Below are 17774 nucleotides of genomic sequence, written 5' to 3'. Positions count from 1 at the left end.
AGCTGTCCCTAACCCCCTCTCCCTCTCTTCATTTTTATTTTTTTTCTTTTCCGTTTTTCCTCTATTGTTGTTGTTGCCTACATCTCCAATTTTATCATCATCTTCATCTTCTTTTTGCATCAAGATTGTGCATCATCTCCATTACTATATTGCTTATACTTTTACTCAATTAAATTAGCCCCAAATATGAAATTTTGAACTCCAACATCGATCCCAAACATCACCTAGGAAGTGCCATTGTCATTTTTTTTGACTAGCTTGTGTAAGGTCTCTTTTCTCTTTAATTTATTAATTAATCTTGTCCATTAAAAACCTAAATTTATAGATCAGGAATTTAGCGGATTTTAAATGTTTTTAAAGGTATTTTTCTAGATTTTAATGAGGTCTCAAATCATTTTAAAATTCAACCCAATTTCGGCCATCATGGGTGGTGGTGCATGTGCACATGTGTAGAATAGGGGGTTGTTTTGTTTCTTGAATCTTGCCCAATTAATTCCAGCCTTAATTTGATTTCTTGAACCCTCCTAATCAGCTATTAAACTCATGTCATTTAGGGAAAAACGTTCTAGATCATTTGGGCATTCGAAACTCACAAATCATGAAACGTAAGTGCAATTAAGTGTACAATTAATTGTTGTTTCCACATAGCTGTAGGGTAAATGTTATGGATTGATAAATGAAGGAATTTAATAATTATTAGCTACTAGTTTTCCATTATATTATGGAATTAGGTGCTGACCCAAACGCCCTGAATCAATCGTAAAGCCGAAGAACGATCGTACGTAAGGTTCGCATCGAAACAAGGTAAGGAATCGAACTAGTTGAATTCATAAAATAGTTATTAATTCAAAAATTATTTTGAAACCTTAAGTGGGTAACTGAGAATTGGTTAAGTGGTAAATTGATTGAATTTATACTGAATTTTGGTTTAGGATCATATAAAGGTTTATTAAGGAAAATTATGAGATTCACTAAGGTGCTGCGAAAAAGCGAAAAATAAGGTGTGGGTCCTAAACTTGTAAAATTTGTTTGATAATGATAAATGTCATATTATATTTGATAAATTAATTTGCTGATTGGTTTGTAATAGTAACCAAAATATTAGTTTTGCTAGTGGCTGAACCAAGTATGTTTCCAGCCTTAAATGATTAATGTGTTGGCAAAATTGTTAGTTTGACTGTATGAATATGTAATTGAGATTTTTATGCATAATTATATTATATGATATGAGAATGTTTGATTAAATGGTATGAAATGTTGAGATATTAGGGTTGTGCATGATTTAAATGCATGAAATATTTACTTATACGTGAGGTTGCTATTGGTGCACAATGAAATTCATAAGTATGTGTGTAACACCCCAAACCCAGCCTAAAAGTCTAGACCAAATTCGGAATGCTACATTGACAACCAAAGTGATTGTGAAAAAATCTTACAAAACTAGTCATTCTTAATTCGATTCCTAAAATAATTAACATCGAGTATTAAAGAAAAACCAGAATAATAAAATGATTAAACCATAAGACAGAATTATACCACAGTGTTAAAAACCTTATATTCAAAATTGAATAACCAATAAAAGTTTGAAACCACAAACTAATAACTTATTAGCCTTAAAACTGTCTGAGTCCTCCGCATATCGAGTCCAGCATTCAAAATCCCGAAATGTACCTGAAAGGGGAAACAAAAGAGGGGGTAAGCTATACAAGCTTAGTGTGAGATCAAAGTAACTAGCTACCAAAATAGAAATAGATACAGTAAACCTGAAAATAGTTCAGTAGCAGAACACACTTACAGAGCGACTATAACAAAACAGACCATATTTAACTTTACAGTCATATGGCTCTGTTAAACACAATATCAAAAATTCTCAGAAGTCACAAACTGGCCTAAGCCCTTTTTCCAGAATCAGAATAGGTTGAGCCTTAGCCCATCACACAAGGTTTCTTTAGACACGAGTGCCTTTCAGTCAAATAGTACAATCCGACTTCCCAGTCAATTAGACAGTTAAATTCTTCAGTCAAACAGTCAAATAGATATTGCAATCATAGAATCACACAGATGCATATGAGTGCAAATGAATTATAAAATAACTCACCTATCCAACCAACACACCATCTCTGTCCAACCCGACACATCATGTGGGGATTTAATCAACCCACTCATTATTGCACTCCAAGTAGGACCTCGAAAAGCCCATCTAATCTTATACTCCACAGAACGTGATCCCGAGTTACTTGACAACGATGATTATCAATATTGTCCTCGACCCTTAGGGAATTGGAACTGCCTACGACCCTCTGGGTATTAGGGCATTAGTAAGCTGTACGGTGCCATGCGGAAGACCGCGATATAGACATGCAATATAACTGCTAGATCAGATAATGGTACGTAACGTAGCTAACGTAAATGTGGTACAGTACAATGTTGCAAATCGCTATACCGTTATTAATAATGTCTACGACCCTCAGGGTATTGGGACTGCCCATGACCTTCTAGGTATTATTAAGGGCTTTCAGAATACAGACAAACTGCCAAATCGTAAATTTCCCTTCTTTTCAACATCCCACCCCAAAATATTTATGCATATATATATGTATGTATGTACAGATATACACAATTCAGAATACAAATTCAGACAGTCAATCAAAAAGAGACACACACTCCGGTCAATCAGTTACATAATCAAATATGTGTACCTTTGTATCTCGAATCTAGTATCAACTTATCTAACAAACAATCACAAATGCGCACATATCAAGCCCAAATCAAAGTCATAATTACCCCCAGTAAGGCTTAGTCAGGGGTTGGAACACACAGAGTCGCATTTGCACTTGTATTTGACCTAAAACGCAAAGTTTGAAGAGATAGGGCCACACGCCCGTGTGCTCTGGCCGTGTGGAGCACTCCAAACTGCGTGGAGGTCCAAACGCCCGTGTGAAGAGTAGCACACGGACGTGTGACAGAGACACATGCCCTTGTGGTGCAGAGGCACAACTGTGTGATCAGGCCGTGTAAGATACTGTCCTATTTCACTAAGCTCAAGTGTAGAGTAGACACAGCCGTGTGAGGGTCTCACACGCTCGTGTGGCCACCAGACACGGTCGTGTGTTCTAAAACACACGGCCGTATGAAATCTCTAATTCCTAAATCAGTTACATGACCGTGTGGCCAGGTCGTGTAACCTTAAATCTCAATATCTAATTCCCAAACTCACACGCCCGTGTGGACCAATGGACACTGTCGTGTGATTTTCGACAAAAATCCCCAAAACAGCCACAGGCCGTGTGGCACCAGAATTGGCTGAAACCTTAATTTCCCAAATCCACACGGGCGTGTGCCGCCATCGGAGAATCCATGAAACCACCCTAGAACAGCCCTGAAAACACCACTTTGGCCACCAAACTATCCCCCAACTTTGGTATTATCGAAACCACATTAGAAAACAGAGTATCGCACTCCATTTCAGCCTTCAAAGCTTTGAAACTAGAGAATCAAAGCATTCTCACGAAAAGCTGAAACAACACTTGTAAAAAACAAAAGATAAGTAGATTAGTCAGAGCTGAGTCCCACATCTGTTTCGATGACGAAGAAGACGACAGAGGAGCAAAAAATCAAGGTCCTTCGACCCCACAACACCACCGATTCCAAAAAGCAAAAAGAAGAACACAAGAACAAAAACCAAGAAGAAACAGAACAAAAAATAACGTGCCAAGAAAAACAAATAAAAAATAAAAATAAAAATAATTAATAATAACACTAAAGACAAATAAATAAAATAATTATTTTAACTGAAATAAAAAATAACTAAAATGTTTTCTAAAACGCCCACACAGGGACTCGAACTCAAAACCCTGAGACAAACCAACACACTCACAACCACTAGACCAGTAGGCCTATTCTACCACTAAATTGCACAACTTAACTTATGTGTGCAACCTTTCCACTATCCCTACACTCAAAACTCAGAACTTCTAGGCCCAAAATTCGGGGCTTTACAATGTGAGTTGAACGATATTGATAGATACCATCTTAATGGTAATTTAAAAATGGGAACACTACTTCCTTTTTCTGAAAATTTTTTATTATTGAGGACATGTTGAACATGTCGAATAAATGTGAAAAGTATTGAAATATGATTATGTATGAAATTGTATAACATATTGCATGTGTATTGGGATGGGTTTTTGTGGTTGACGGAGGAGTTTCGTAGAGTACCGACGGCATATTAATTACGCATATATTTGTAGTCAATGCACTGCATTTGTAGTACCGAGAGGATTGGCGATTATATCAAATTATTTATTTGGAAATTTTACTGTATTATTGATTATTGGTGGTTTTACCATATCAAGCTTTGCTCACATACGTTGGAGTTTGGCAGACGGGTTCTGGAAAACTCGTGGTGTGTAGCGGATGGTATGGGTAGGATCTCACATGTAAAATTTTCACGATCATGTGCATTTGAAATTATTATTGATAATGTTTGATTGTGCTATTGGTACCTCTATGAAATGGCTTGTAAAAATGCTTAATACTTGTTTAGTCTCACACTGAACTTGTTAAGCTCACCCCATTAGCTCAACTTCTCAAGTAAGGATCGAACTTAGGATCAGAATTAACATGTGGATGTACGGCTGACTTCGAACTTTACTTTGTCATATTATTTTAATTTAATTATATTTTTAGGTTATTTTATTATTATTCGATTTTAAATTGTAAATTTTATTTAAACTGTGGTTTAGGACTATTCAAGATTTTGGGGTTTTCATGCATGCATAACACGTATATTTGGTATAGATACAAGATTTTTATAAATATGTTGAAATGAATTATGCATTATATATGGCTAAATTAACAATTTGACTAGTAATGGTACATTTTTGCTGCTAAGAAGATAACAAAATGATTTTTAAAAGGCAACGCCGTTAGTAAGGTTTTACAAAAACTCACCTAATTCACTAATTTGGCCTAAGGATGGTTGGACTAAGTAAATAGACGTTTTCCAAAGCTAACAATAGAAACCATGGTTTTATAAAAATGAGTACTTGAAGGTTTTTAACTATCGTTAGGTTAGGTTCGACACTAAGGTGTCTAATGTGACCTTCTTGATTCGACCATAACATTAGGCCGGGTTTGGGAGGTTACACATTACATTAATAAATGCTCCCAAATCACACATGGCTTTCTTTATGCGAATATTATCTATTTTGCAGTATATAGAAAATATACATTGGTTCTTACACTTAGGCATGATTTTCCTTTGTAGCACTACAAAAACATTTTCTCTCACATTCACCCATTTGTTTTCTTGGAGTTTTTTTTGTCAGTGTACAATTCTTTCAAAAATTTTGCATAATGTGGAACCTGTTTAATTGCATCAAGTAAAGGAATATTAATTTCTACCTTCTAGAATGTCTCAAGGATTTCTTTTTCCTTTCATTCCTTTTTAATTTGGGCGAGCCTTCTAGGGTATGAGAGAGGTACAAAAAATGGTTTATGAGGCACTGACTCAATGGAAGCTGCTAGTTTAGCTTCCTATTCAACGTCGTGGTCACGACTTGTTCCAGGCACTAGTTTTGACTCTGTTCCATCTTTTATGGTTACAGTACTTTCACTTTGACGTGGGTTTGGCTCAGTTTGAGATGACAATTTTCCTTGGTTCTCCAAGCGACTAACTGTAACTGCTAACTTACTTATTTGTTGATCAATTTCTTGGAAGTCCACCTAAGACTTTTGTTGGAACTTTTCAATGCTAATGGCTAACCTCTCTACTATAGTTTCAAGAAATGACTTTGGAGGTTGATATTACTGAGGCAGAGGTGGTCTTGGTTGATACGATTGATTGTATTGAGGGTTCGATCCATAGTTCAGGTTTAGGTGATCCCTCTACCCTGCATTGTATGTGTTTGAATATCGATCGCAATGCCTTTGAAGTCGCCTTGGGAAGTTCCCAATGGTATCTACTTTTGTAGTTGTGTCCTCAAGTAAAATCAGGCACGAGTCAATTGGATGATTTGGCCTGGCACAAATCCCGCACAACCAAGCTGGGTTAATTTTTCCTGCAAGCATATTTTTAACCACATTAGTAAGTTCATCAATCTTATCTACTAATGAATGAGTACTTAGCTCGTGAACCATTTTCATAGGTTTCATAAGTGGTCGATACTGTTGAGAATTTACAGTCATGGTCGAAATTAATTCCCTAGCTTTTGAGGAGTCATGTTTACAAGAGCCCCTCCACTTGCGGAATTGATCATCTTCATTTTCATTAGGAGTAACCCATCGTAGAAATATTGTAAGAGTGACTATTCAGACAAACCATGTTGTGAGTAACTTGCGCACAACTTCTTGTATCGCTCCCAATATTCATAGAGTGACTCTACTTCCTTTTGTTGTATTCCGACTATTCTCTTCATTAATTCGATTGCTCGAGCTGTAGGGAAAAACCTGTCAAAAAATAATTGAGACATATCAATCCAATTGTTAACAGATCCCAAAGGTAAATAAAACAGTCATTCTCTAGTAGAGTCGTCTAACGAAAAAGGAAAAGCTCGTAGTTTTATTTGATCCTCAGTTACTCCTTCTAGTTTCATGCTTAAACAAACCATGTGGAACTCTTTTAGATGAGTATGAGGGTTTTCATCTTTCAAGCCACGGAAAGTAGGTAATAAATGTATTAATCACGACTTTAACTCGAACGTTGTTTCACTTGTCAGATAAGTTTTGCATAGTGGTTGTTGTTCATCTAGTACAACTGTAAGTTGGTGTATAGTTTGATTTGTCATTTTGTCTGAATCTTCGATGTAAGATCCTTCTTTAAAGTCAGATTGTGGTTGTTTACCGAGCCAAATAGCTTCTCTTCGAAGTGTTTGAGCTAACTTTTCTATTTCTAATTCAAATGTGAGAGCCCCGATTCTGACCTGGTCATAAAGAAAACAAATAAAAATTAAAAATTTTTACCAATCCTCGGCAACAGCGCCAAAATTTGATGGGTATTGAAACTACCAATATAAATTCCTACGACAAAAATAATAGTAATAGCAGTATAGAGCAGTAGGGTCGAATCCATAAGTACTGGTTATCTAATTTTGCCTTTTTTCGTAACCAAAATCGCTGTCGCATTCACAGTTGTGCCCATGACCTATGCTTAGCAAAGCTGAAAAATAAAAATAATAATAAAAGTGGCAGGTTTAAATTGATAAAGATAATAAAATAAGGAAATACGAATGTAATATAATACAATAAAAATAGATTCAAAATTGCAAAAAAATAAATTTAAGTAAATAAAGTAAATTGGTAAATAGAATATTTTTAAGCTTAGCATTAGCCTCGGTGTACTCCAATCTTGAATCGATCCCCGAAATAAATTTTCTCTTCCAAGCAATAAGCTGGTTATAGCAATCGAGGATCCCTCAAATCGCCAACTTTTCCTCTCGTATTCAATCCCAATATCACCTGCAAATCGACCCTTGTCGAATTTCCAACCACGTGGCACGTACCCGTAATTTAAGATTTTGACAACCTTACAATCTAAAAAGCCCAACTCGAATTAACAGTCTCAACCGTGTGGGTCGTTTAAATATGATCACTATCTCCCTTGACAGAATCCAACTAGCTTTTTCCAATTGAACATGTCAATTTGTTCGCAGGATTTTAAATAAAACACCGCCGACTCAACTTCCCAACTGTACGCCAAACGATTCCAACCCAATGCACGCTTTTCGAATTGAAATCAAATCAACTTTAAGGGACGAATTTGTACTATCCAATATACCAGAGAGATAACGAATACCGAATTGCAAAATATTTAGTGTGGGTTCATATCTCATGATTACTTTGTCGAAGCGATAATTGGGCTAAGGCTAAAAAAGGTTTAGTTAATCATGAAAAGTATCATGCTTGAAAATAAATGGTTTCAATGAAATTGTAAAATGTGAGAATGGGAAGGGGAAGGGAAAGGGCTTGGTAGGCAAATAGTTAAAAAGTTGAAAGTAAAAGAAAAATAGTTGAAGTAGAATAGAGTATCATGCAGGAATGGAAAAAAATAAAGGATTTATTAAATGCCAAGTGTGTGTTTAATTGGTTGTAGCCACTAGGTATTTATATACAGTTTCAGTGCTAAAATTTAGCTAGATTTTTCCTAAATATTATCATTAAATAATTCTAAATATTATCACTAAATAATTTAAAATTTAAAAATCAAATTTAAACTAGAGAGTGAATTTAAACTAACTACAGAGTTATAACAATATAAAAAATCTTTCAATCTTTATCTAGCCACCTTAAAAAAAATCTTCAACCCTTTAATTTTTATCTAGTCATCATTGTGTCTTCAATCTTTCAATCAAGCCCTCCTCTTTGCTTTTTGCTTCAATTTAGCTCTTTCTTGTTAAAGTTTGAATTCAACACACCAACTTCATTCTTAATAAGAAAATCTAAATTTAATAGCATTTTATCCAATAATTAGCCAAGAATAAATATATTAAAATATAAATTTATTTGGCTATCACCCTTTCATCTAAAAAGCTAAAAAAAAGTTATCTAAATTTGATTGGAAATATATAAAAATAAAAACAACCAAATATACAATATAATAATTTTCATACTTTCTAATTCCTTTAAAATTAACCTTCAATGTCGCAATAAAAAGTGCAAATGTTGAGGGTTAGATTTTTAAAACCAAGACTAAATTAATACAATGTATAAATATTAATGGTTAAAGTTGCTGTTATATCAATTTTAAAAGTTGCTACTACAACTAGTGCCCAAAAAATACAAAATCAAATGGTTAAGTGATAAAAAAAATACTAATAATTGAGTAATCATTTTATAACTTTTACTAATTAAATGATCGAAAAATAAAATTTAACAATTGAGTTACTACTAGTTTAGTCTTTTTAAATATAAGTCAAGAATGCATTATCCTAACATTTAATTATTAAAAGTTGGCAAGTTGCATTATCCTAACATTTTTGGTTTCACTATGACCCCTTAGATCTGTAAAATTGGTATATATTAAAATCGTTTTTGTTGAATCTGCAAGTCCCCAACGCTTCAATGCCTCACTCAAATTCTGATTCGGGTATGGCATCTCCTGCTCCTCATCCAAAAAAGAGACTATGCCCCTTCCCTCTTCTTTTATCTTCTTTGTTTCCCGTACTGGCAGCTATGCTTGTCTACCAGCTTGATCCATTCGATCCAGCTCCTTTGCCCATCCACAAGTTGGGTCAGGCAGCCATGTCTGTGTCGTTGCGCAACGATCGCATGCTGCAAGGTGCAGAGTTCGTGGGCGCAGGGGAGTTGCTAGGACCAGAAGACATTGCATATGATTCCAAGTCGCACCTCATTTACACCGGCTGTCAGGATGGGTGGATCAAGCGAGTTAGATTGCACCACGCAAATTCAGCAGTGGAAAAATGGGTTAACACCCACGGTAGACCGCTAGGAGTGGCTCTTGGCCACAATGGGGAAGCTATCGTGGCTGATGGTTATAAGGTTAGTTGCTCACAGACCTGGAAGCAGCAAGCAGCCAAAACACGTTTTCGTTTTTAAACTGAAGATTAATGTGACAGGGATTGCTGAATATAAGCAGAGATGGTGAGGTGGAGGTGCTAACGGAGGAGGCTGATGGGTTGAAATTCAAGCTTGCAGATGGAGTAGATATAGCTGACAATGGCATGATATACTTCACCGACGCTTCCTACAAATATAGCATGGAAGATAGCGTTTGGGACGTGCTAGAGGGTAAGCCACATGGGCGGCTTATGAGCTTCGATCCTGTTACCAGAAAAACCAGGGTGTTAGTCACCCATCTTTACTTTGCTAATGGAGTTGCTGTGTCACCACGTCAAGATTCTCTAATCTTATGTGAAACCACAATGTATGTTCCCTTCCCCAAAAGGCTTCTTATAATCCCAACAGTGAAATGCTAATAACAATGATAATCAATTTAATTGCAGGAGAAGATGTAGAAAATATTACATAGAGGGCAACAAACAGGGAGAGCTAGAGAAATTTGTGGATAACTTGCCTGGTCTGCCTGATAATATTAAATATGATGGAGAGGGCCACTACTGGATTGCATTAGCCACGGTAAATTAATAAAAGTTAATACTATTTGATGCATTGATATTCTATACACTGGCTATGCATAGTTGTAAAATATATTTAATTGGGCAGGGAAATTCGGTTGTTTTGGACTTGGCATTGAGATATGCTTTCATCCGAAAGGCCATGGGACTGATGGAGAAGTACATTGGAGGATTGTCAAAGGGGAACAATGCAGGTGTCTTAGTAGTTGATTTGGAAGGAAAACCGGTTGCCCACTACCATGATCACAAATTATGTTCGGTTACAAGCGCAATCAAGATTGGAAATCGTTTATACTGTGGCTCTTTTGTTTATCCCCACATTACCAGCCTCGATCTGAATCAACATCCTGCCAGACCAACTGTGTTTGTGTGAGCAACAAAACTAGATTTACTACATTATTCCCTGCCCCTGCTGCTGCAGAATCAAATTACAGACATTAATTAATGGCTTGCCTTCTGCTAATTTGATTATCAATAACTACCTGTGGATTTTAAACGCTTCCCAACTTATTGAACCATACGATAGCAAAACAGCGATAAATTTACTAAATACATGACACACAAAGGACGCAGAAATGAGATCTCAGGAAAACTGATATACTGACTTTGAATGCAAATTACATCCAATAATACAATAAAATCGCGATTAACAGACCCACAATTTTATTTAAATATAAGCTGGAACAGTGATTATTTTATACTATCATTAGTGGACATTCCAATCAAAGGAATAGTAGTTTGTGTTGTAGTAGTCCAAGTATCAAAAGCATTGATCTCTATCATGGTATTTTTGGGCTGTTAAATGCAGGTTTCATGAATATTTCAGAGTTTGATAGCACCAAAAGTTGTCAGGATTGGTTGCCTGGTCATAACTTGCGTTGGGTGTAATTGCCCTATAACTTGCGGGTAAATGGTAAAGCCGTGATTAGTCAGTTATCTTCTTGCTCAGTCTAATGCAGCTATGACTGCATCAACGACTTCTTGAGTAGTACTAGTTCCTCCAAGGTCCTTCGTACGGTACTTTCCATCCGATATAACCCGTTCCACAGCAGTTTCCAATCGATCTGCAAATGAGGGAAACTGCAGATGTCTTAACATCATAGCAGAAGACAGAAGCAGGGCCACAGGGTTTGCTTTCTTCTGTTCCACCAGATTCTCATTGCCCACATTTCCTGCAGAAGCTCCTTGCTCGAAAACAGCATGATCAGCCCCAACATTGCCTGCAAAAACAGCACCCCAGAAATTGAACAAAATTTTAGTCATACATTCATGATTCAGTGAGATCCCAACACTATACCACAACTGGTGGTACCTTTTCTGCCGACAATATCTTATAACCTAAACATTAGAAAATTGAATAAAGTGGAGTGAAAATTCACTTGGCCTTTCAATGTAAAGATACATGTCCAGTGTTGAAAAGTATTTAAGGAAACAAGATTACTAAAACAGAGAAAAGAGGACATGGTTCAAAATTCCTCTTATGGCAATTACACATCTTCATTACATGGTCTACTAAAACATGAGCATTTGCTATTGCTTAATACACAGTTTTCATTGCTCTTATTGAAAGGAAAAACAAAAAAAATAAAATGGATAGGCATGAATATTTGATTTTTAATGATTTCAGAATCACCACTTTCTAGTTTTGGTTAAGAGAACCAAAGCTATATTCATCAATGATCCAACAAAACAATGTAGCCCATTCCAGAAAAGGTCAGGGTAGCAAATATTTAACAAACAGAAGAAAACATTACAAAAGACCATCAGGTGTCAATTGATGTACCTCCAGGCATAACTCCAGTGCCCCCAGCAATACCAGCAGCTGTATTTGCAACTAAATTGCCATAAAGATTGGGTGTTACCTAAAAAAAATAGCCAACATAATTTATCATTAACTATAATAAGTACATAGAGCAAGAAGCAAGTTAGAGAGTTGAACAATAATCACCTATTTTCTACCAAGTTAGTATAGCCTCTTAGAATAATCTACTTTCATTGACATTGCCAGGACTATGCAATCTCCAGTAAAACAGAGATATCCCAACAGTATGGTAGTGGAATACCATATCGTAGTGTCTAATTTCATTATTTTTAGCACCACTTGCTCTAGGTTGCTGCTCTAGGGATTAGAAGATAAAATTCTGAATTTAAGCAGTGCATATGAAATTTTCAAATTAATAGCGGCGAGGGAAGGATATGAATACCATGACATCAAACTGCTCAGGCTTGGAAACAAGCTGCATACAGCAATTGTCCACGATTATTTCATTGTACTTAATCCCTGGATACTTGGTAGAAACCTCTCGGCAAGATTCCAAGAACAACCCATCAGCAAGCTTCATGATGTTGGCTTTATGCACAGCGGTCACTTTCTTTCTATTGTTTAAATAAGCGTATTCAAATGCATATTTTGCAATGCGCTCCGAACAGAACTTTGTTATCAACTAGCAATAGAGTAATATCAGTATGAGACACATAACATAAAAATAGAATAATTCTAAATTTTATTCAGAATTAGCAGCACAAGACAAAGAGTGGAGAGTGGAGTCAAACGGAGTACCTTAAGACTCTCGACGACTCCAGGGACGACCTCGTGTTCGAGGCCAGAGTACTCGCCTTCGGTGTTCTCTCTGATCACCACAATATCAACATCCTGATGCCTTGTGGGCAAGCCAGGCAAATTGAAGCAATTGACGAGCGAAGCGTACAAATCCAGCTCTCTTCTCAGCTGCACATTAAGCGAGCTCACACCCCCTCCCATCGGCGTAGCCAATCCTCCTTTCAAACAGACTTTGTTCTTCTTAATTGATTGGATCACTTTTTCAGGCACGCGCTCCATGTCGCCGTGAACCTCGTATCGCTCGAAATATAGAGGCGCGTGCATCGCTTCCATCACTTGCTCCACAGCACCCGTCACAAGAGGTCCGATCCCGTCACCAGGGATCAAGGTAACGGCTCGCGGGGCACCGTCGCCTGGGCGGGGCATGTAGGTGACGGATCGAGTTGGTGTCAGATTAAAAGACGGTAAGGTCCAGAGTTGTCTGAGGAGGGGAATGGATCTTCGGGACATGGGGGTTGAGTTTTAGCCTTTGGGAAGGGAGAGATTGCGTTTGTTTAGCCTCTACTTTCAGCGAAGCAATACAGCCATTGAAAGGGCATGGCAAAGCAGAGAATAATTGGAAACAATAAAATAATATTAATTAATTAATTAATTGCAAGACAAGAGTAGCTTCCCCTTTTCTTTTGTTTTGACTTTTCCAAGTTGTATGTGGACCTGCTCTGGTATAGATATTTAGAAGACGATTATAGGATTTTTATTTTTTTATTTTGATCATACCATTTTTAACGGTTGAACTGAATATTTAATTAATTAATCAGGGGTATGATGGGATTAGGGATGTAAAATATTTCCAACCCTTAGATTTTTTTTAAAATGAATTTAGGTTCAGGTTGGGTAAATTTTGAAAAATAATTAGGTTGAGATTAAGCTTGAGTTTGAGATAAAGTTGCACGGCCATTACTCTTAATATGTATATATATTAGATTTTTGTTTTAATAAATAAATATATAAATAAAAATAAAATACATTAAATTCTAAGTTTTTATTCAAAAATTAACCTTATTTACTTTAAAATAAAATGTAAAAATATAATTTTATTTACTTCAAAAATAAAAATTAAATAATTAAATTAAATTCGGTTTCAAGTTAAAAATTCGGAATAAATAAATCAAGTTTCATGTAGGATGTGATGGATAGATGCTGTCAGCTCTCGGCCTTGTTTGTTTCATTCAGTTGGGAGAAGTTTGCTCCTATATTGCTTGCACGTACTCTGTAGTAATGTTTTCCACTATAACTCAAAGGGGCAACCTTTCATATTTAGATATTCCATCAGTTTTAAGTGTTTAATGTATACTTTACTCAAAAAAAAAAAAAAGCAGCATAGTACAAAGGTAACAAAAACAAAATGTCAGCAAATGTAATTAGTTAAAGCACCGGTTTCAGTTACATCGATTGTTGTGCATCATTTCAATAATAAATCGAAATAAATTTTTTATATCGATGTAAATTTTAGTTCATACTGATTACATCAGCTCGTTCTGGTCAATTTCGATTATAATGACCAGAATATTGTTCACCAAATGATATATGAATAATATTAAAAATAAATAAAATTATTTTTATTCAACTTTTAAAGAAAATATTAATCAATTTAAACTTTAACCAAAGGAATGGAGTAATTTTAAAATTTAAAGTAAAAATTAATAATAAAAAATAATTTATATAACAAAAAAAACTAAAGAAAAGAAAAAAATTTCTAAAAGCTTCACGAACACATTTTTATGTGTATGGTTTTATTAAACTTTCATATGATTCTATTGTAGATTTTCTTAAATTATGTCGTGGATAATTTTATTGTTTAATTTGTGAGATACTTTTTTCTTATTTTCTTTAAATTTATTAAATAAAAAATTTTATTTGTGAAATTTATTGATGAGTATTTTATATAATCAATTAATATTTTTATATTTAAAATTATTTAATTTAATTCATTTAAAATATTTAAATATTTTATATATTAAATATTTTAAAATATTAATAAATTAAAAAATACACGAAAATAAATTGATACCAATACATATCAATTCCAGTAAAAAGAATTGGTATGCCCACGAATATGGCCAAGAATACGATAAACAAAACTAAAACAGTATTTTCTTTAATCGCGTGGTTTGAATGAAAAGATGTTAGCCGCTTTATTTCAAGCCCCTCCTTATAGTCCACAATCATGTATCACACACATCAATACACCACGATGTCATAACACTTGAGAATAGGAAGTCAAACCAGTTCAAAAGGAAAGGACTGAAGATTCAATAATGTATAATTATTCCATGTAACCAAAATCCACCGATCATTGATGGTAAGCTGTGGCTTATATTTCATTAGTTTGCTTCCAGAGGAACCCCATCACATGATTTACTAATTAATATTATCCAGCATTCCAAATTTTCTTACATGGGAGAGCACTTGACAAAGAGGATAAGAGAGAAGATGCTTTCAAAGGTGTTGACTTTTGAAGTTGGGTGGTTTGACCAAGATGAGAATTCCAGTGGCAGTGTTTGTGCTAGGTTAGAAAAAGATGCTACTGTGGTATGTTTTGCATTTTCTTTCCTTCTTTATGACTATATATAATTGATTGAGATTATAAATTTGTAATACTTGATTATGGTCCTGTATGTTTCCAGGTGAAATCTTTGTTTGGTGATGAAGTGTCGCTTGTTGTGCAAACCATCTCGGGTGTAACTCTAGCTTGTGTGATGGGCCTATTCATTGCGTGGAGACTTGCCATTGTCATGATTGTTGTCCAACCGCTCATCATCCTTAGCATGTACACTCGAATGGTTATACTTAAAAGAATGTCTGTGAAAGCCATAAAAAGCACAAGAAGAGAGCAGCAAGCTTGCTGCAGAGGCAGTTTCCACCCATAGAACTATTACTGCCTTGTCATCTCAAGACCAAATCATGAAAATGTTGCAAACAGCCCAAGAAGTTCCAAGAAAAGAGAATGTTAGACAATCTTGGCTTGCAGGTCTAGGACTCGGTTCAGCTCAATTGCTTACTGCTTGTATTATTGCCTTTGATTTTTGGTATGGTTGAAAACTCATATCGCAAGGATATATCACTGCGAAAGCCCTTATTGAAACGTTCCTTGTTTTGTTTAGCACCGGCCTTGTCATTGCTCAAGCTGCAAGCATGACATCGGACTTAGCCAAGAGCGCTGAGGTTGTTGGATCTTTGTTTGCGATATTTGATCGTTGCACAAGGATAGGACCTGATGAATGTCTGCGACATTCATTTTGTGACAGCTAGACTTATCAATCAGCATAGAAGCCGGGAAATCAACAGCATTGGTGGGACAAAGTGGATCTGGTAAATCAACCACTTAGTTCAATTGAGAGATTTTATGATCCTGTCAAAGGAGTAGTGAAGATTGATGGTCGAGATATAAAGGAATACAACCTAAGGTCATTGAGGAAACACAATAGCACTTGTTAGTCAAGAACCAACACAATTTTCTGGCACAATCAGGGAAAACATATCCGGAGCATCAGATAAAATCATTGAAGTAACTAGAGCAGCAAATGCACATTATTTCATAGCAGGTCTAGTAGATGGTTATGATACCTGGTGTGGAGACAGAGGTGTGCAACTTTCTGGGGGCCAGAAGCAACGAATCGCCATAGCCCGAGCCATATTGAAGAACCCAGCAATGTTATTGTTAGATGAAGCAACCAGTGCACTTGACAGTTACTCTGAGGAAGTGGTGTAAGAGGTATTGGAGCGAGTGATGGTGAGGAGAACTAGTGTTATTGTTGCACATAGGCTAAGCACCATTAAAAATTGTCATCTTATTGCTGTGTTAGACAAAGGGAAGGTGGAGGAGAAAGGCAACCATTCATCTTTGTTGGCCAAAGGGCCAACAGGAGCTTACTACTCTTTGATTAATCTTCAGAGTAGAGCACATAATTCTACCTAGTCATTCAAATAAGTTGTGTATTTTTAGATGATAGATCATTTTTTGAGCTTTAGTGGGTGATAAAATGCCCCTTAGCTTTCACTATGAGCTTAATCATTTCATGGAAGCTGGTGAATGTCCTATAACATTCTAATCATCATCACCCATCATTGACATAATGATTTATTTGGTTCTCTAACTTTATAAAAAAATCATTTTAGCCTTCTATTTAATTTTTCATTTTTTTAACTCTTGAACTTGCATTATTTAACAAATCATCCTAAAATGAATGGAATAGTCAACATTGTTAACTTTACTAACGTGGTATTCACATGGCGATCGCATATATGCCATGTTAGCAATTAATTAATTTTTAAAATTTAAAATTAATAAAAATATTTTTATACTTTTTAATAATTTCTAATTTTAAAAATATTTTTATTAATTTTTTATTTTTAAAATTTAAGGGATAATGACAAAATTACCCTATACTTTATCAAAATTGTCAATATAATTTTGTACTTTAAAATTTATTTATTTTGATACTTGTACTTTAATTTCGTTTATTAAAATAGCAATTGCCCTTAAAACTATTAATCACATGACATCGTACCAATAAAAAGATTAGTTGTGAAAATTTTACCATGTCATTGAATATGTATCTATCTCTTATGCCACCATAGGTGGCTTAAAGCTAATTTACCTAATATTTATTATAATTAAAAAACAATTTTAATTATGACTAAAAGAAAAATAATTGTACTTGCCTCTTCAAGCATCTTTTCTAGAACAAAATAAAGAAGACTGAGCCACATGTTTTCACTGTCAACGCTAATACTCATCGGTGTCTTCTCTGACCAGGAAACATTCAATGGAGTTTATGAGTTCATCTCCTAGTTTCAACCTTCTTCAAATTTGGGTTAAAATCTTTAATTATGGGCACATATATATAATGTATAATACTATTATAAAGTATGATACGAAATTAAGTGACCAATTATGTTATATGTGTCACAGGTATTAAAGTGTCATAGAAATAATGTGTAGATACCATAAGTATCATGGAAAGGTATAATTCTTACCCTGGTCTATTTTGAGGTTAATTTAGCTTCAGTACCTAGAAACACTTAGTGGATAGATTTTGGTGCTACTATTCACATAA

The 17774-nt window shown here is 35.2% G+C and overlaps 2 protein-coding genes and 1 pseudogene across 3 annotated transcripts; 2 read left to right on the top strand and 1 right to left on the bottom strand.

Moving 5' to 3' along the window:
• The first annotated feature begins 9019 nt into the window (after nucleotides 1-9019).
• LOC108478180 (protein STRICTOSIDINE SYNTHASE-LIKE 5-like) lies at nucleotides 9020-10590 on the top strand. The gene is made up of 4 exons (XM_017780605.2): nucleotides 9020-9498; nucleotides 9576-9883; nucleotides 9963-10095; nucleotides 10183-10590. The coding sequence occupies exons 1-4, from the start codon at nucleotides 9061-9063 to the stop codon at nucleotides 10465-10467; spliced, it is 1164 nt and encodes a 387-aa protein (XP_017636094.1). The 5' UTR covers nucleotides 9020-9060; the 3' UTR covers nucleotides 10468-10590.
• On the bottom strand, nucleotides 10584-13369 carry LOC108478181 (isocitrate dehydrogenase [NAD] regulatory subunit 1, mitochondrial-like). 2 transcript variants are annotated; one of them, XM_017780607.2, is made up of 4 exons: nucleotides 12655-13369; nucleotides 12299-12526; nucleotides 11878-11956; nucleotides 10584-11314 (listed from the first exon to the last, which is right to left on the bottom strand). In XM_017780607.2, exons 1-4 carry the CDS (start codon nucleotides 13162-13164, stop codon nucleotides 11040-11042), a joined length of 1092 nt encoding a protein of 363 aa, XP_017636096.1. In that variant the 5' UTR covers nucleotides 13165-13369; the 3' UTR covers nucleotides 10584-11039. The 2 variants fall into 2 exon arrangements, with proteins under 2 accessions (XP_017636096.1, XP_017636095.1); XM_017780606.2 differs by having other exon boundaries at nucleotides 12299-12538; nucleotides 12655-13366.
• Nucleotides 13370-13843: 474 nt separating this feature from the next.
• Nucleotides 13844-16633, top strand: LOC108477882 (ABC transporter B family member 15-like; annotated as a pseudogene).
• The last annotated feature ends 1141 nt before the right edge of the window (nucleotides 16634-17774 follow it).

This window comes from Gossypium arboreum, chromosome 12 (genome assembly GCF_025698485.1).
Source record: "Gossypium arboreum isolate Shixiya-1 chromosome 12, ASM2569848v2, whole genome shotgun sequence".
NCBI lineage: Eukaryota > Viridiplantae > Streptophyta > Magnoliopsida > Malvales > Malvaceae > Gossypium > Gossypium arboreum.
Note: the sequence above shows the minus strand (reverse complement) of the source record. Positions and strands in the feature narration are given on the sequence as shown.

Excerpts from the sequence above, each read along its gene's own strand:
- LOC108478181 (XM_017780606.2), bottom strand. The coding sequence starts at position 13,164 with ATGTCCCGAAGATCCATTCCCCTCCTCAGACAACTCTGGACCTTACCG. Across the intron at positions 12,539-12,654 it reads GAGTCGTCGAGAGTCTTAAG|TTGATAACAAAGTTCTGTTC; the intron begins GTACTCCGTTTG and ends CTCTATTGCTAG. Across the intron at positions 11,957-12,298 it reads CTGAGCAGTTTGATGTCATG|GTAACACCCAATCTTTATGG; the intron begins GTATTCATATCC and ends TATTTTTTTTAG.
- LOC108478180 (XM_017780605.2), top strand. The coding sequence starts at position 9,061 with ATGCCTCACTCAAATTCTGATTCGGGTATGGCATCTCCTGCTCCTCAT. Across the intron at positions 9,884-9,962 it reads ATCTTATGTGAAACCACAAT|GAGAAGATGTAGAAAATATT; the intron begins GTATGTTCCCTT and ends ATTTAATTGCAG. Across the intron at positions 10,096-10,182 it reads ACTGGATTGCATTAGCCACG|GGAAATTCGGTTGTTTTGGA; the intron begins GTAAATTAATAA and ends TTAATTGGGCAG.